The sequence below is a fragment of the Phacochoerus africanus genome, chromosome 11, assembly GCF_016906955.1.
Source record: "Phacochoerus africanus isolate WHEZ1 chromosome 11, ROS_Pafr_v1, whole genome shotgun sequence".
In the NCBI taxonomy this organism is placed as follows: domain Eukaryota; kingdom Metazoa; phylum Chordata; class Mammalia; order Artiodactyla; family Suidae; genus Phacochoerus; species Phacochoerus africanus.
This window is the reverse complement of record NC_062554.1, coordinates 26,520,983-26,537,695: the sequence shown is the minus strand read 5'-3', so window position 1 is coordinate 26,537,695 and position 16,713 is coordinate 26,520,983. Positions and strand designations below refer to the sequence as shown.

The 16,713-nt window shown below is 42.6% G+C and overlaps 1 protein-coding gene across 3 annotated transcripts in view; it reads right to left on the bottom strand.

Annotated features, from left to right (window-relative positions):
* AMOTL1 (angiomotin like 1) overlaps positions 1 to 16,713 on the bottom strand; it is a 167,423-nt gene that overhangs the window by 145,282 nt on the left and 5,428 nt on the right. For 2 of the 3 annotated variants that reach the window (XM_047751811.1, XM_047751814.1), the window contains exon 1: positions 1,680 to 1,861. In XM_047751811.1, the coding sequence (XP_047607767.1) occupies positions 1,680 to 1,794 (115 nt within the window). In that variant the 5' untranslated portion in view covers positions 1,795 to 1,861. Of the gene's footprint in view, positions 1 to 1,679; positions 1,895 to 16,713 lie in introns of those variants that run through there. The other variant, XM_047751812.1, reaches the window with a different exon arrangement.

Here is a 16,713-nt window from a genome sequence, read left to right as displayed (position 1 = left end):
GATTTGCCAGGCTACTTGTGAAAGGGATGCAAACATGAATAAGACAAGACAGCTGCCCCCAAGAAGCTCACGAGCTGTCTAAGATATAAATAATGACCATGCAGTGTGGCAGCTCTGTGACACAGGGATCTGCATGTCCTCTGGCAGTACTGGGGATGGACCTCTTTCAGACCAAGATGGGGGTGGGCAGGTGGCAGTGGCAGGAAGTGATCCCAGAATAGATGACTTCAGCTGGAGCTTCAGAGAGGAACAGGAGCTGGCCAAGTAGAAGGCACATAGTAATGATAGCTTTTGCAAAGGGCCACGGGTGTGTGAGAGCCTGATGTAGTCCAGGATTCAGAGGGAGGCCGATAACACTGATGAGGAAGGGGTTTGTTTTAAGTGATGAGCAGAGGTGGTAACAGGAAAGGAAGGCTGTATGTTGAGCTGAGAAGGTTCCGTTTCATTTCATGGGCTGTGTGAGGAGACACTGGCTGAAGACCCTCTAAAAAGAGGCTGGCTTGGCAGTGTGATAAGGTGCAGGAGAGCATAGCTATTGGTTCTTGGCTGGACTTCATCCAAGTTTCCTCTCAGAGTATCAAGCCTCTTTTCAGGGAACCTCCCATTGTGTGTGGTCGCCTTGGTTGGGAGATGTACCCTGGTGCAGGGCAGAAGCTCAGGAAATGTTTATTGCTGTGTAAGTTACCCCGTTTTAGAGATGGGTTACAGTTCAGAGAGTAGTCTGGGGATCTCTATGTCTATCTTTCTTCCCTGTATTCCCACATAGAAGATGCTCCGTATTTACTGAGTGAATGCATGAACAGCAAACAGGAGGCATATCCTTTCTAAAAACATCACACGGATGCCATAACTTCAGTGGCCTTTTTCTCCCATCCACAGAGTGGCTCCTACCACCAAGGGGATCTCCCTTAGGTCTGGGGGATGGGAGAGGGGGAAGAATCTTAGATCTGCCAGGGGACCACAGCTCTGTGTCAGGGTTATGGTTCTGACACCTGTATGCGCCACTGACTCTACTCTGTTTATAGTGGCTGCATGACCCTCAACCTTAATCCTTGCAGGGCTGTGTGGAGGAGAGAAGAGAAGAGGCGAGGAGACGGGAGACAGGCAAGAACAGAGTGCCTGACACGTGTTAGGTGCTCAAAGAGATGTGACTAACTTCCCACTTGGTGAGAGTCATGGCTCAGTCAGTGACCACTTATATTACGCATGGTGCCTATCCCAACCCTCAAAGCAAGCATTCTTTTTTTTTTTTTTTGTCTTTTGTCTTTTCTACGGCTGCACCTGTGGCACATGGAGGTTCCCAAGCTAGGGGTCTAACCAGAGCTGTAGCCACCAGCCTACACCACAGCCACAGCAATGCAGGATCTGAGCTGCGTCTGCAACCTATGCCACAGCTCACAGCAACAACGGATCCTTAACCCACTGAGCAAGGCCAGGGATCGAACCTGCAACCTCATGGTTCCTAGTCAGATTCGTTTCCACTGCGCCACAAAGGGAACTCCCAAGCAGGCATTCTTACTATCATGTTAGAGCTAAGGAAACAAGAGGTTTTCTTAAAGCCACATAGCTTTGAAGAGGAGAATTCAGGATCCAAACCTAGGTCTGTCAGACCCCCAAATCCCTGCCCTCTCCGCTCCACCCGGCTGCTTTTGAAAAGAAAAACAGCTCTGGGCACGTACTGAGGACAGCTGGGTTGACACAATGGGTGCAGGAGTTGAAGAGGACCACGTGTATCAGGGACAGCAAAAGCAGCCATACCCCCTCTGCCGTTGGCAAAGTGATGAATTCCAGCATGAGACAGCCAGGTCCCTTCCTCCAAAGGCCATTTTTCACTGAGGTCCATGCTGCCAGCAAGTCTCTTATATGTGCAGCTCTCGGATCAAATGGAAATCTCCTGAAATAAATAATAAGCATGAAAAAAAATGAAGATAAATGACTACTGAGGCTCTCCCGGGAAGGGGGCATTTTCTTGAAGGAAAGTAGTCAGTTTCCAGTTTGTTTGTTTAGCATGCAAAGATTGTTGTCAAGATTTGGTCATGGCCAAGTCTACAAACCATGGCTTCCCTCTCCACTCAGTTAACCCATGTTTATGGAGCCACCTTTGCATGCCAGGCTTTAAGCAAGGACCTTACTGTGTTTAGTTCTGCATGTTTGTCGAATCCTAGAATTTCAGGGTAGGATATCAATTTCATAAAAATAAATAGGTATATACCTCTAGGTATGCCTAAAAAAACAGACTGGAAAAATTAAACTAAAATTTGGCAGTAGCTCCCATTGCATTGGAAATATGAATGCTTTTTATTTTCTTTGTGATTTTCTGCATATTTCATAATAAATATGCATTATTTTACAATCTGAGAAAAGTATACCATAAATATTATTTTAAAGGAAAATACTGGGACTGAGAAGGACCATGGAGACCAGCTTTCCCTTGCCTTTTGAAAATCGTAATCAAAAGTCCATGTCATGAGGGCTCATCTTTTTGTGAGAAGGACGCCTTGCTGGCTGCCTACAGGAAGTCCAGCCTGGGGAATCTCTATCTATCAACTGTATCTGGGAGGATTAACATTGATGGCCAAACTTCTGCCTAAGAGACCTTCATCTTCACCCCAATTTCCTAATTTATCCCTGGCCCCTCCTTCCCCTTTGGTAACCATAGTTTGTTTTCTAAGTCTGTGATTGGGACTGTAAATAAAACAGATAACCAACGAGGTTACCTGTATAGCAGAGGGAACTATAGTCCATATCTTGTAATAACCCATAATGGAAGGGAATGTAAGAAAACAATATATATATTCTTGTATGTACAACTAAATCACTTTACCATACACTTGACACTAACACATTGTAAATCAACTATATTTGAATAAAGATTAAAAGAATAAAAAGAGAGCTCAGGCATTCCCGTTGTGGCGCGGGGGAAATTAATCTGACTAGTATCCATGAAGAAGCGGGTTCAATCCCTGGTCTTGCTCAGTGGGCCGGGGATCTGGCATGGCCATGAGGTCACAGGCATGGTCAGATCCCGCATGGCTGTGGCTGTGGTGTTGGCCAGCAGCTCTAGCTCCAATTCAACCCCTAGCCTGAACCTCCATATGCCTCGGCTGCAGCCCTCAAAAGACAAAAAAGAATGAAGGAGCAGGAGACTGAGGACAGTGGTCCCAATAAAAAGAAGTCACAATGCCTTGCTCAGTTCCCAGACCTGAACCAATTTTCAGATCTGGAACCATCAAATGAAAAGATGGCCAGATCCCCAGGAAGAAGGACCCTGCGATAATCCAACAAATATATACTGTAAAGATACCCTCAGTCCTTGCCTAAAAGACCATGTCAGTGCACATACACTGAAAAAAGGGGACTAAACCAACTATTAAGGAGACTTGCACAGGATGCTACTGTGGCTCAGATCCCAAGTGGCTGTTGTGTAGTCCGGCACCTGTAGCTCTAATTTGACCCCTAGCCTGGGAGCCTCCCTATGCTGCAGGTGTGGCCTTAAAAAGCAAAAAAAAAAAAAAAAAAAAAGAGAGGAGAGAGAGAGCGAGAGACTTTCAAAACATTCTGTATAGCAGGCCCTCCAATGGACATGGCTGAATAATTGACCGTGGCTGAGTGACGTCCTCTGTGAATCAGCGAGTGGGACATCCACCACGGCAGAAATCCTGTCAGTCTGATGAGGATGGGCACCCGTTATCATCTGTTGTAATCAGAGCAGCTGGCTTGATTTGGTCTCGAGAATGCTGTTTGAAGTTGCCCTGCAGGTTCCTGCACTGCCCGTCTGACTGCAGACAAGACAGACTGATGTGCTGGATTTTGGCTGCCTGCCTAAGGAAGGCCGGTTCTCTCCAGAGTTGCAACAAACAACCAAAAATCTCTAGTAATATACCAAGAGATACCACAATTTTTACGGCACTTTATTGGGTCATGGCTCCCTAGGGGTTTGGTTCAAGCACCCCACAATTTTAGATCTAGGCCAGAAAGGGCATAGCACAGTGCCATAGAGAACACATTGCACTTCTCAATAAATCCAGACTTGGGCCCTGACTTTGGCATTAACTGGGCCACTTTGGGCAAACCCACTTATGCTCTCAGGGCTTAATTTCCTTGACTTTAAATGAAGGAATTAGGACTAGATGCTGTCAAAAATCTGTGCAGTCTTCTGATATCTAAGATCTATAATAATATGCTCTTTTAAATTTTAAAGTTTTTATTGAAATATAGTTGATTTATAAATGTTGTGATAGTTTCTGCTGTACAGCAGAGTGATTCAGCTATACATACACACACATCCACCCTTTTTCTGATTCTTTTCCCACATAGACTATCACAGAACATTGGGTAGGGTTCCCTGTGCTATACAGCAGGTCCCCAATGAACAACCATTCTGTATACCACAGTTTGCATATGCCAATCCCAAACCCCAATCCGGCCCTCCCTCCCCACCTGCCCCCCTTGGTAACCATAAGTTTGTTTTCAAAGTCTGTGAGTCTGTTTCTGCTCTGCTGATAAGTTCACTTGTATCATTAGGTTTAAACTCCACATATAAGTGATGTCATATGATGTTTGTCTTTCTCCATCTTACTGACTTCACTTAGAATGATAATCTCTATGTCCATTTATGTTGCAAAAAAAATGGCATTCTTTCAAATGTGTTATGGCTGAGTAATATTCCATTGTAGATAGGTACCACACCTTCTTTATCCAATCCTCTGTTGATGGATATTTAGGTTGGCTCTATGTCTTGACTATTGTAAACAGTGCTGCAATGAACACTGGGGTGCATGTATCTTTTTCAAATTAGAGTTTTCTCTGGATATTTGCTCAGGAGTGGGATTGCTGGATCATATGGTAGTTCTGTTTTTAGTTTTTTGAGGAACCTCCATACTGTTTTCCATAGTAGTTGTATCAATTTACATTCCCACCAATGGTAGGAGGGTTCCTTTTTCTCCACACCCTCTCCAGCACTTATTGCTTGTAGACTTTTTGATGACGGCCATTCTGACTGGCATAGGGTGATACCTCATTGTAGTTTTGATTTGCATGTCTCTAATAATGAGTGATGTTGAACATTCTTTTCATGTGTTTTTTGGCCATCTATATGTCTTCTTTGGAGAAATGTCTATTTAGCTCTTCTGCCCATTTTTGATTTTTTTTTTAAGTATTGAGCTGCATGAGGTGTTTGTATATTTTAGAGACTGGACAAAAGCTACTTGTAAAAGAACAAAATTAGAACCCTCTCCAAGACCATACACAAAAATAAACCCAAAATGGATTAAAGACCTAAACATAAGACCAGACACTATAAAACTCTTGGAGGAAAACATAGGCAGACTATAAACCACAGCGATATCTGACATAAACTGCAGCAATATCTTTTCAGATCCTAGAGTAATGAAAATAAACAAATGGGACTTAGTTAAACTTAAAAGCTTTTGCATGGCAAGGGAAGCCATAAACAAACTGAAAAGACAACACACAGAATGGGAGAAAATATTTGCAAATATTAATAATAAGCTTTAACATACAAAGGTGACCTATCCATCCACAAGAGAACGCTGTGTTGTCTATTAGCAAACTGAGAATCAGCCTCCGTATGTGAGAGGTGGCTAATTGAGGCTAGAGGTGGTCTGCCATTGGAACAAGACATGTTCTCTGTGCAAAACAAAAAACACGTCTGGGAGAGAAATCCAGTCCCGAACCACGATCATACTGGTACCATTTAATCAAATGACCTAAAGAGTCAACATCTTATATCGTCATCAGTTATGAAATAACATTCACACTACATCCTTGGACCTAGAGATTATCATACTAAGAGAAGCAAGCCAGACAGAGAAAAACAAATATACTTATATGTGGAATCTAAAACTATAAATAATAAAAAAAACACATGAACTTATATACAAAACAGAAATAAACCCACAGACATAGAAAACTTCTGGTTACCAAAGGGGAAAGAGGGGAGGGATAAATTAGGAGTTTGGGATTAACACATGCACACGACTCTGTATAAAATAGATAAACAACAAGAACCTACTGTATAGCACAGGGAACTCTACTCAGTATTTTGCAATAACCTTTAAGGGAAAAGAATCTGAAAAAAAAGTATGTATGTATGTATGTATGTATAACTGAATCATTTTGATATACACCTGAAACTCACACAACATTGTAAATCAACTATTCTTCAATTTCATAAAAATACTACATCCTTTAAAAGCAAAATTCATTTACAATAAACTTGTCATTCAAAACCATTTTATTAATCCTTGCAGTATCCTTGAGAAGTGAGTTGGAAATTCTAATAGCTTGGTTTGACCAAAAATGGAGCCTTATTGAATCATTGGAGAGTGGTTTTCAAAGCTGATTTCCCATCCCTCTGGGCCCTTGTATCTAGACACCCACTGGCCCCTAGAAAACAGATTTGCAAGATGATAGCTTCTGGATGTGTGAGGTTAGCCTCTCCCACCCATACCTTTTATTTTATTAATCTGCACCACATGGGTTCATGTTGAATGTTTTGTTAACTTCAACTTGCAAACCTTGCTGGTTTCTCTGATACTTGAATTTCACACCCCAACTTGGGAAAAGCAAGCACAAAATGTGAAATGTAATTGCATCAAACACAACTATTTTGAAGAAGACTGATCAATCACATCTGTTACTGAAACTGGAACACCATCACATCAGTCACAGGAAGCCCCAGAGTTGCTCATGAAACTCAGGAGGCTAGAAAGTATTTTCCAGGCTTCTGGCCATATAAAACAACTTACTCAGAGTTTTCTATAAAACCTTTAACTTCTTTCCAGGTCAAAATTTTACCAAAGACTAAGTCTATGAAAAAGAAACTGAAAGAGAAAAAAAAATTAATATAGCCATAGGAATAAGAAGTGAGGAAATATTTTTCTCTAAAGCAGCACATGGCAGCTCCAACAATAATATATATAATAAGACAGGGGTGGCGTGAGTGGGAAAGTCTATTGAAAACTCACAGTCGTAATTCTGACTTTGAGGACTACTTTTGCAAAGAGGGTTCTGTACTCCCATGTTCACTGATACATTTTTCACAATAGCCAAGATATGGAAACAACCTAAGTGTCTTGTCATTGGATGAATGGATAAAGATGTCAAATATATGTGCAATGGAATACTATTCAGCCATGAGGAAGAAGGAAACCCTGCCATTTGCAACAACACGGATGGACCCTGAGAGCCTTATGCTAAGAGAAAGACAAACACTGCCAGTGAAATCTAGAAAGAAAAAAAAGTAGAATTCATAGAAACAGAGTAGCCAGGGGCAGGGTTCCAGGGGAAACAGGGAAAGGTTGATATAACGGTAGAACTTTTCAGCTATAAGATGGACAAGGTCTGAGGATCTAATGTAAAACATGATGACTATAGCTGATAACACTGTTGTATAATTGAAATTTGTCAAAAGTGTAGAATTTAAATATTCTCACCAAAAGAAAAAAAAAAGATAAATGGGAGGTATGGATGTGTTAACGAGATGGAAGAATTATTTCACAATGTATGCATATGTTAAATCATCATGAAGGACACTTTAAATATCTTACTATATTATTTGTCAATTATCCCTCAATAAATCTGAAAAAAATAAAATAAATAAATAGCAAAGAAAAGTGGAGGGAGAGAGAGAGAACAACTAAGTAGAGTGGGACCCTGGGATCTATGGAATATTGGAGCACTATGAATATATAATTGCTATTTAGTGAATATTGGGTGATTGATTGAATGAATAAATGATGGTGGCCGTTGTGAGTAAGGACCCTAGTCAGATATTACATCCCATTAAGCTCCCAAAGGCGACCTGTCTACCCTAAGAGAGGATGTGAGGTCAAATGGACCTTTGGACCTAAGGAGTTTAGCCCTCGGGCTCCCCAACAACCAGGATTCTCCTTAACCTGACAATTTCTCCTCTCTTTTTGGAGCTATCTCTAGAGCAAACCACCTCCCCTGCTGTCTGAGCCAGAAACTGGCCACCCTTGATGAACTGATTACATTCTCACATCCAATCAAGCTTTGTTCCACGTGGCTTTGAACTATCTTAAGAATGCAATGCCTTCCCTCTGTTTTCTTGCCTGAGCCTCAGTTCAGCCTTCATCCCCTCCCACTGAGATACTGCAGTGACTTCAGTGGGTCCCTGGTCTTTCTTTCCGCCATCTCTTTCTCCACACTTGATTGTAATTTTATTTATTTATTTATTTATTTATTTTTGCTTTTTAGGGCTGCACTTGTGGCCTATGGAGTTTCCCAGGCTAGGGGCGGATTTGGAGCTACTGCTGCCGGCCTACACCACAGCACAGCAACACAGGCTCTGAGCCATGTCTGTGACCTACGCCACAGTTCACGGCAACGCCAGAATCCTTAATCCACTGAGCAAAGCCAGAGATGGAACCTGTGTCTTCATGGATGCTAGTCAGATTCGTTAACTGCTAAGCCATGATGGGCACTCCAGATTGCAATGTTTTGAAAACACAAATCTGATCATGGCACTGCTTGATCAGAAAACTCCAGTGACTCATTATTCCCAGGAGAAAGTCTGCATCACTTAACATGGCATAAAAGGCCCAACTTGAGCAAAGTACCTGCTGTCCCTAAATAAGCTTCCCTCTTGGTCTTTTGTATATTCATCCATTCCTAGATCTTTAGCAAGATTGTTCTTCTAGGCTCATCTTGCAAACTACCACTTATCCTTCACATCTCATCTCAGATTTGGTTACGTGTCCCCACAACTGCACTGTGCTTGCCTCCTTACAGCGTGTATCACACTTCACTGTAATCGTTAATGTCTGTAGATTTTAGACTTACTTAAGAGCAGAGCTTCCATTATTTTTATCCCTAGCATTGGTACAGTGGCACCCAATATGTACTTCTTGAATGAATGTAGAACTGAATGGTGGTGCTGGCCCAAGTTTAACATGTCCCTTTGGAAAATATTCTCTGTGCAACCTCACCCGCCTCCTCTGCTTCTTTGGCAATTTCTCTGCCTAAAAACCACACCCTGTCTGCCTCTGCTTCTTGGCCTTATTCTGACCTTCTCATCTGGTCTAACTGGTTGAGGTTCTCCCACTTAGGCCCCCACTTCAATTTGCATACCTGCTCCTCCACCCAGCATGCTCCTGGAGCCCCACCCACCTTGCACCTTCCTCCCGGCCAAGACTGCATAAAAATACGATTCTGGGAGTTCCCATCATGGCGCAGTGGTTAACGATTCTGACTAGGAACCATGAGGTTGTGGGTTTGGTCCCTGCCCTTGCTCAGTGGGTTAACCATCCGGTGTTGCCATGAGCTGTGGTGCAGGTCGCAGACGCGGCTCGGATCCTGCGTTGCTGTGGCTCTGGCATAGGCCGGTGGCTACAGCTCTGATTAGACCCCTAGCCTGGAAACCTCCATATGCCGCGGGAGCGGCCCAAGAAATGGCAAAAAGACAAAAAAATTTAAAAAAAAAATACGATTCTGATTATCCACAAGAGACCCTTGCCCACCAAATACAGCCAAGTCACACCTATACAGGGGAGCTTAACTAGAAATATAAATTCAGAAAAAAACTTGTTCATACTTTGATTCTGCCTTAACTGCCATAATATAGCTCCATCTGTAGGGAAGAGATTAACTAGAAGTGCCATGTTTGAAAAATCAGATGGCATAGTCCATCATTCAGATTTTCAAGCAACAATGAGACCTAAGGCATATGAACACACTTAGAGCAGACAAGGCCACTTGCTGATAACTTATACTATAAATCAAGATATACATAAGTGTAGATAGTGAGAGAGAGAGAGAGAGAGAGAGAGAGAGAAAGAAGAAAGAAAGAAAGAAAGAAAGAAAGAAAGAAAGAAAGAAAGAAAGAAAGAAAGAAAGGGAGAAAGGGAGAAAGAGAAAGAAAGAAGGAAAATGAATTCTTTCATTTATTTGATAAATATTTACTCCTATGTGCTAGTTACTGTGCTAGGTGCTTGGGATAGAAACCCAATCTTTGGCAAACTTTTGAACTATGGTCAATAGAGGAGAGTCTTCTCTGGATCTGCCCCAAGGATTTAGCTCTGATGAGTTTCAATTTCTAAACTTAGAAGGATATTTCCTTCCAGGTCCAAATAAACCAAAACATCAACATGTACACCTGGGCGCTTAACTTTCAAATGACAAAATTCAATGGCACTTAAAGTACAAGACTATTTTTTTTCTTCTCTTTTTAGGGCCACATGTGCAGCATATGGAAGTTCCCAGGCTAGGGGTCAAATCTGAGCTGCAGCTGCCTGCCTATGCCACAGCCACAGCCACACCAGATCTGAGCCACATCTGCGACCAATGCTGCAGCTTGCAACGACACCGGATCCTTAACCCATGGTGCCAGGCCTCAGATAGAACCCACATCCTCATGGATACTAGTCAGGTTCTTAAACTACTGAGTCACAAGGGGAACTCCAAAATATAAGACTTTCAAGCTTGGATGGAAAAGAAGAGAGAGTAGAACCCTAAACATCCACTGTGAAAGAAAACAGCTCTTTACATGGACAAAACGACATAAAATGCTTGAGGCGTGGAGTCTTCCTCTGTCTGAAACGGATGATGTTTCCAGAGTTGACATGATTCTTCTGGGCTCCTTATTTGTTTCCAGGTATTCTTACCAGCTTTGTGGCATCAAAGTTTGAGTAACTTAAAAAGCGTTCTTTCAAATTGGCTTATCCAACTGGGCAGAGTATTTGTGAAGTGACTGTGGAATTTATGGATGTTAATACTTTAAGTACTCCAATAAATAATTTATGCTGCTCCTCTCTAAGGAACTGTGGCAACGAGCATATTTTTCAGAGACCTAATGAAGTTATAAAATGATGAGGTCCTCTTGCAACTCTCCGTAACTCAGGCTTTTCATCTCTGAAGTCAGAACGTTGAGACCAAGCTCAGAAGTTCCCTCCACCATGAAACTTCTCCAGGCAGGTATTTCCTTCTGCCTTTGTGCTTCTCAGAACATGTTCTACTCCGTTTAGACCACACGTGTCCATTGGATGATAATACTCTCTTTACAAGAACGATTGTCATCCTCATTAGCAGGTGGCCTCCTTTGGACAAAGTTGTATCCTATCCACCCTTCCATGCCCACTCTTAGCACCACAGCTGGCCAGACTGGGGATCAGGCGATGATTGCTGAATGGATGAAACTGACATACTTACAGCTAAGAAACTCAAATGAGTCTGTGCCTGCAAACTCTTCATATAACTCTTGTGAAATCAGCAATTGCAGCACAAGATCTGTCACCGTGTTTTGCCATCCAGGCAGCACAGTGCCCAGGTACACAGCGATGAGGAAAGACAAAGGGAAATAAATATTTTAAGAAAACTGAGTTCTCAGAGTTCCTGTTATGGTGCAGTAGGTTAAGAACCTGACTTGAGCGGCTCAGGTCACTGCAGGGACGGGGATGGGAGGCAGAGGGGCAGGTACGATCCCTGGCCCAGTGCTCTGGATTAAAGGATCTGGTGTTGCAGGTTGCAGCTGAGGTTCAGATTCAATCCCTGGCCTGAGAACTTCCATATGCCATGGGCGCGGCCACTCAAAAAAAAAGAAAGAAAAAAAACTGGGTTCTCCCCTGGCTTGGGATTCTTACGCAATTTAGTAATCCCAGATGAATCACTTCATCCTATGGCTGATCAGTTTTTGCAGTGTGTGAAACAGGGCTCATAAAGTCTGTTATTCCATCTTTATCAGAGTTTCACGAGAATTGTATATCAGCGTGCGAAGCACCAGCCCAGTACGCAAATGCATAGCACTGCTGTCATTCAGCAAATCTGCTTATCAATATCACTTACTATGCAATGCCGAACTCACACTTGGAGTCGCCTAACTGGGGCAGTGCCACAGCAGGAGGGAGGCAGTACAAATGGAACTGGGTAAAGACAAGGACTCTGGGGACAGATGCAGGTCTGCATCTCAGGGCCACCATTTCCTGGCAAGATCTGTAAGCAAGAGATTTAATGTCATTGAACCTAACTTTTCCCATCTGTCAGAGGGGGTCACAGCATAGGCTTTGTTGTCAGGGTTAAATGAGAAATACCTATAATGTACCTAGCAGAGATCCTGGCCAAAAATAAAACTCAAAAATAAAATGGCAACAGTAGTTGTTTTTATTAAAATCATTATTAAGTCCTTTTTTTTTTTGGCTTTTTAGGGCCGCACCTGCAGCATATGGAAGTTCCCGGGCTAGGGGTCGAATCAGAGCTGCAGCGGCTGGCCTTCACCACAGCCAAAACAACAACTCAGGATCCGAGCCGTATCTGCAGTCTACACCACAGCTCATAGCAACAAGAGATCCTTTAACCCACTGAGCAAGGCCAGGAATTGAACGTGTGTCCTCAAGGATACTAGCTGGGTTCGTAACCCACTGAGCCACCACAGGGACTCCCTCATTATTAACTCTTGAAGTAGATACACTTCTAGAAGTGACTTAGTCCCATCCGCAAACTTCGTTCCACGGGGAACCAGGATGAATGATGACAAAGCATTAGGAAGCAGTCATTTGTCTCCAAAGTCAGGCTATTGGGTAGAAAATTTGCAAAAAGTGGGCAAGAATACACATGCGCCATGCTTGCTGTGAGCCGGTCCTAGAAAGGAAGGTGGGGGGAACAAGGAAAGAATAACAGAGGCCAAGAGGCAGAGAGAAGCTTTGCAAAGACGTGCTGAGGCGAAGTCGTAAACAACGCTGCCGGGGTGTGGGACGTGGGGAAATCACGGGAGGGGATTAAGTGGTTCTGTTTGAGAAAGGGAACTGGGCTGCAGTCTACCAGGCAGAGAGAGAAAGCCAGAGGAGGTTGCACTGCTACTGAACCAACAAGAACCATGAAGAACATACGTGTGGTTGCCAAGGGCGAGGGGGACGGAGTGGGATGGGCTGGGAGTTTGGGGTGAGTAGATGCAGCCTATAGCATTTGGAGTAGCAACGGGGTCCTGCTGTAGAGCACAGGAAACTATATCTCATCATTATGATGGAGGATAATGTGAGAAAAAGAATGTATATGTGTATGACTGGGTCTCTTTGCTGCAGAGCAGAAATTGACAGAACATTGTAAATCAACTATACTAAAAAATTAAAAAGAAAATAAACAGACAACTTTCCCAGTAAACTGGGACTAATCTTAAAAAAAAAAAAAAAAAGAGGTTGGGGGGGCGGAGTTCCTGTCCTAGCGCAGCAGAAACAAATTCTACTAGGAACCATGACATTGCAGGTTCGATCCCTGACCTCACTCAGTGGGTCAAGGATCTGGCGTCACCATGAGCTGTGGTGTAGGTCTCAGACACGGCTCAGATCTGGCATTGCTGTGGCTATGGCGTAGCCCAGCAGCTACAGCTCCAATTGGACCCCTAGCCTGGGAACCTCCATGTGCCACATGTGTGGCCCTAGAAAAGCAAGGGGAAAAAAAAAAAAATATATATATATATACATATATATATATACACACCTTATTTAACCCACTCCATCCCAAACAGTTATAAATAATTACTAATGAAAATATCAGATTTCTTTTTTTTCATACCAAGGCTTCAAAATCCAGTGTGTTAAAAAAAAAATCCACTATGTGTTTTCACCTACAGTACCTGTCAGTTATACCAGCAACACCTCAAGCACTCAACATCCACATGTGGTGCAGAGCTGATCCCAAGAGAAAAGAATTCCATTTTCCTGACCTCCTGGGCAGCTACTAGGACCTTTTAAAAGCCCAGACTCCTAAAGACCTTTGGGAGTTCTGTGGTGTCTCAGCGGGTTAAGGATCTGGTCACTGCCATGGCACAGGTTGAATCCTTGGCCTGGGAACTTCCACATGCCCCAGGTGTGGCCAAAAAAAAAAAGAAGAAGAAGAAGAAGAAGACACCTTCCGAGGAGATATAGATATATAATGTACAAGAACCATCTATTTATTCCTGACAGTTTTTCCTTACCCTCCTTGCTTGAATTTAAGCAGTTTCGCACTCTGTTGAAAACCTCCTCCAATTCAACACTCACAGATGACCAGCTAGGGCTTGGCCTGGGCAGGTTAATCATGGTGGATGGTCTGTCCACTCTCTCATTCTAAGGGACACTGTTGTCCAAGCCTTCTCCCTGCAATCCCAAGGCAGCTTTATGCACCCATTTCTCCCCATGCCCTCCCTGGCTCGGGTGACCAGGGATGAATGGGCACAGGACCCCAGGAACTGTTGGGCCCATCCCTGTAGTCACATGGCATGGAAGTCTTGCCCAACAAGGGACAGACCACTGTGGATGAGTTGGGCCAATCAGCTCCTTTGTCAGGAATACAGAGGCAGAATCAGTCAGTGGATAGAAGCATCCAAAGAAGACACACATGCAAGAGGCAGAGAGAGCTATGGTAACACTGGATTTCCAGTCCGTCCTTAGGTTTCTTCGGGGTCCTCTTGGATCTGTTTTTCAGATCAAGCTTCCAATAGACATTTCATTTTTGCAAAGCAATTCTCTAGATGAAAGAATATTAAAAGTCTCCTGTGGGAGAATCGCCAAGTAACGCTAGTTCCTGGAGCTCTGTGAGAACCTTCCAGCATCGACACAGCTGTTTTGCTGTGTCTTTTATGGTCACGATAAGTTTAAAAGAATCCCTTACGGATTGAGGAAGCCTGAAGGCGTCTGTACCTTTCAAAAAAAAAGGCCTACCGCAGAGATGGATGCCTCCACACACATTCAAGCAAAATTCTTTTTTTCCACACCCCCCTCTGGACCTGTGTGTGCTGTCTCATGACTACAGTTAGCCTGACAGAGAAGTGATGGATTACTTTGGGTTGCATTCCCAAGTAATTATATTCTGAAAAGGCTTCATTGCGGTAGCCCTCTGGGGACCTTTTCAAGCCTCACATCATCTGCAGTAGTGGTTCTCAGCCGTGACTACACATCACAACCACCTAGAGTCCTTTTAAAATACACTGTTGCCCAGGCCCTCTTCCAGACCTACAAAATCAGCATCTCTGGGGACAGGTCCCTGGGCACCTGTATTTCATAAAATCTCCCCAAGTCATTCCAATGCGCAGCCACAGCTGAGAGACACTGATACATGGGATATACCCTTGTATAGGCTTGGGCTCTGGCAGAGAAAATCAGGTACTGTTTTTCATTATAAAAGAAATGCGTATTTTTTTTTAAAGAATACATTAAAAATAAAGAATGGTCCAAAGTGGAAAAGTAAGTCTCACTTATCAGTAGAATCTCCAACGGTCTCATTCCCTGAAAGTAACTATTTTAACCTCACAGGCGCCCTTCCAAGAATTGTCTATGCCTATGCAAATATATACATGTATATATGTACATATGCAAATATATGCGAATATATGCAAATGTGTATATATATATATATATATACACAAGTATATGCATGTCTGTATAGAGAGAGACATACATGACTATATATACAAACGCACACACATATCTTTTTTTTCCTGCGGCTGACGTTTTTCCTTACAAATATATTTTGGTTATTAGTCTAGAAAAATATTTTTTTCGCCTCTACCCATGGCATACGGAAGTTCTCAGACCAGGGGTCAAATCCAGGCTGGAGCTGCGGACTACAGCACAGCTGCAGCAACGCTGGAGCATTTACTCACTGCACCACAGCAGGAACTCCTAGTCTAGAAAATTTTGATTAAAAAATAATAGCAGGGTTTGAGAGGGTATTTACTTTCCCAGATACTACAACAAATTGTAAAGCAAAAGTAAATAAAACAGTGTGATCTTATTGCTAGAATAATTATTCGTTTGAATAGAATAAAATGTTAAAAATAATCAGGAAATTGATTTGGTATATGAAAAAATGGGCATTTCAAGTCACTGGGGAAAAGACAGATTACTCAATAAATTATATTGGGATACTTGGCTAATTTTGTTAAAGCGGATTCTTTCCAAATGATAGTCAACTATCCCAATGCTACTAGATTGAAATACTATATTAACATGAATCAGTTTCTGGACACTGCTTTTCCACGATCTCTCTAGTTTTGCACCAGTATTTTAATTATTGTATGTTGTGACATGGTTTCATATCTAGTGTAGCTAGACTTCCTTCCTGACTTTACTTCCCACCCCATCCCCTGACACCAAGAAATCGCCTGGCTAGGGCCTCCTCACCTGCTCCACATCCGCCAAGCAGCCCGGGAGGTATTTGCAGTGATAAAGCAGGAGCCCAAACAGTACCAGAAGAACAAGGCAGCCCATATTAGCACTGTGAGAACTCTGAAAACAAATTGTCCCTGCAACAATAGCTCCCCAAAGTTGGCCAGGACCTACACTCTGTCTAAATAGGGCGAGTACTACTAAAATAAAATATTTAAGTAGGCTCAAGAGTCTTCTAACATGTTATGCAAAATGTCCAAAGCATGATTGGAAATCACTCATCATACCAAGAACCCGGGACAATGCAATCAACCAGTGCCAACATGAAGGTGAATCAGATGTTGGAATTATCTGACTAGGATTTGAAAGCAGCTGTTATAAAAACGCTTCAACAAACAATTAAAAATTCTCTTGAAACAAATAAAAAAAACATAAAATCTCAGTATAGAAATAGAATTTATAAAAAAGAACCAGATGTAAAATATAGAGTTTAAATACACAGTAGAAGAAATTAAAAAAAAAACCTCACCAGACAGGAAGGAAATAATAAAGACAACATCAGAAATAAATTAAACTGAAAACAGGAACACAATAG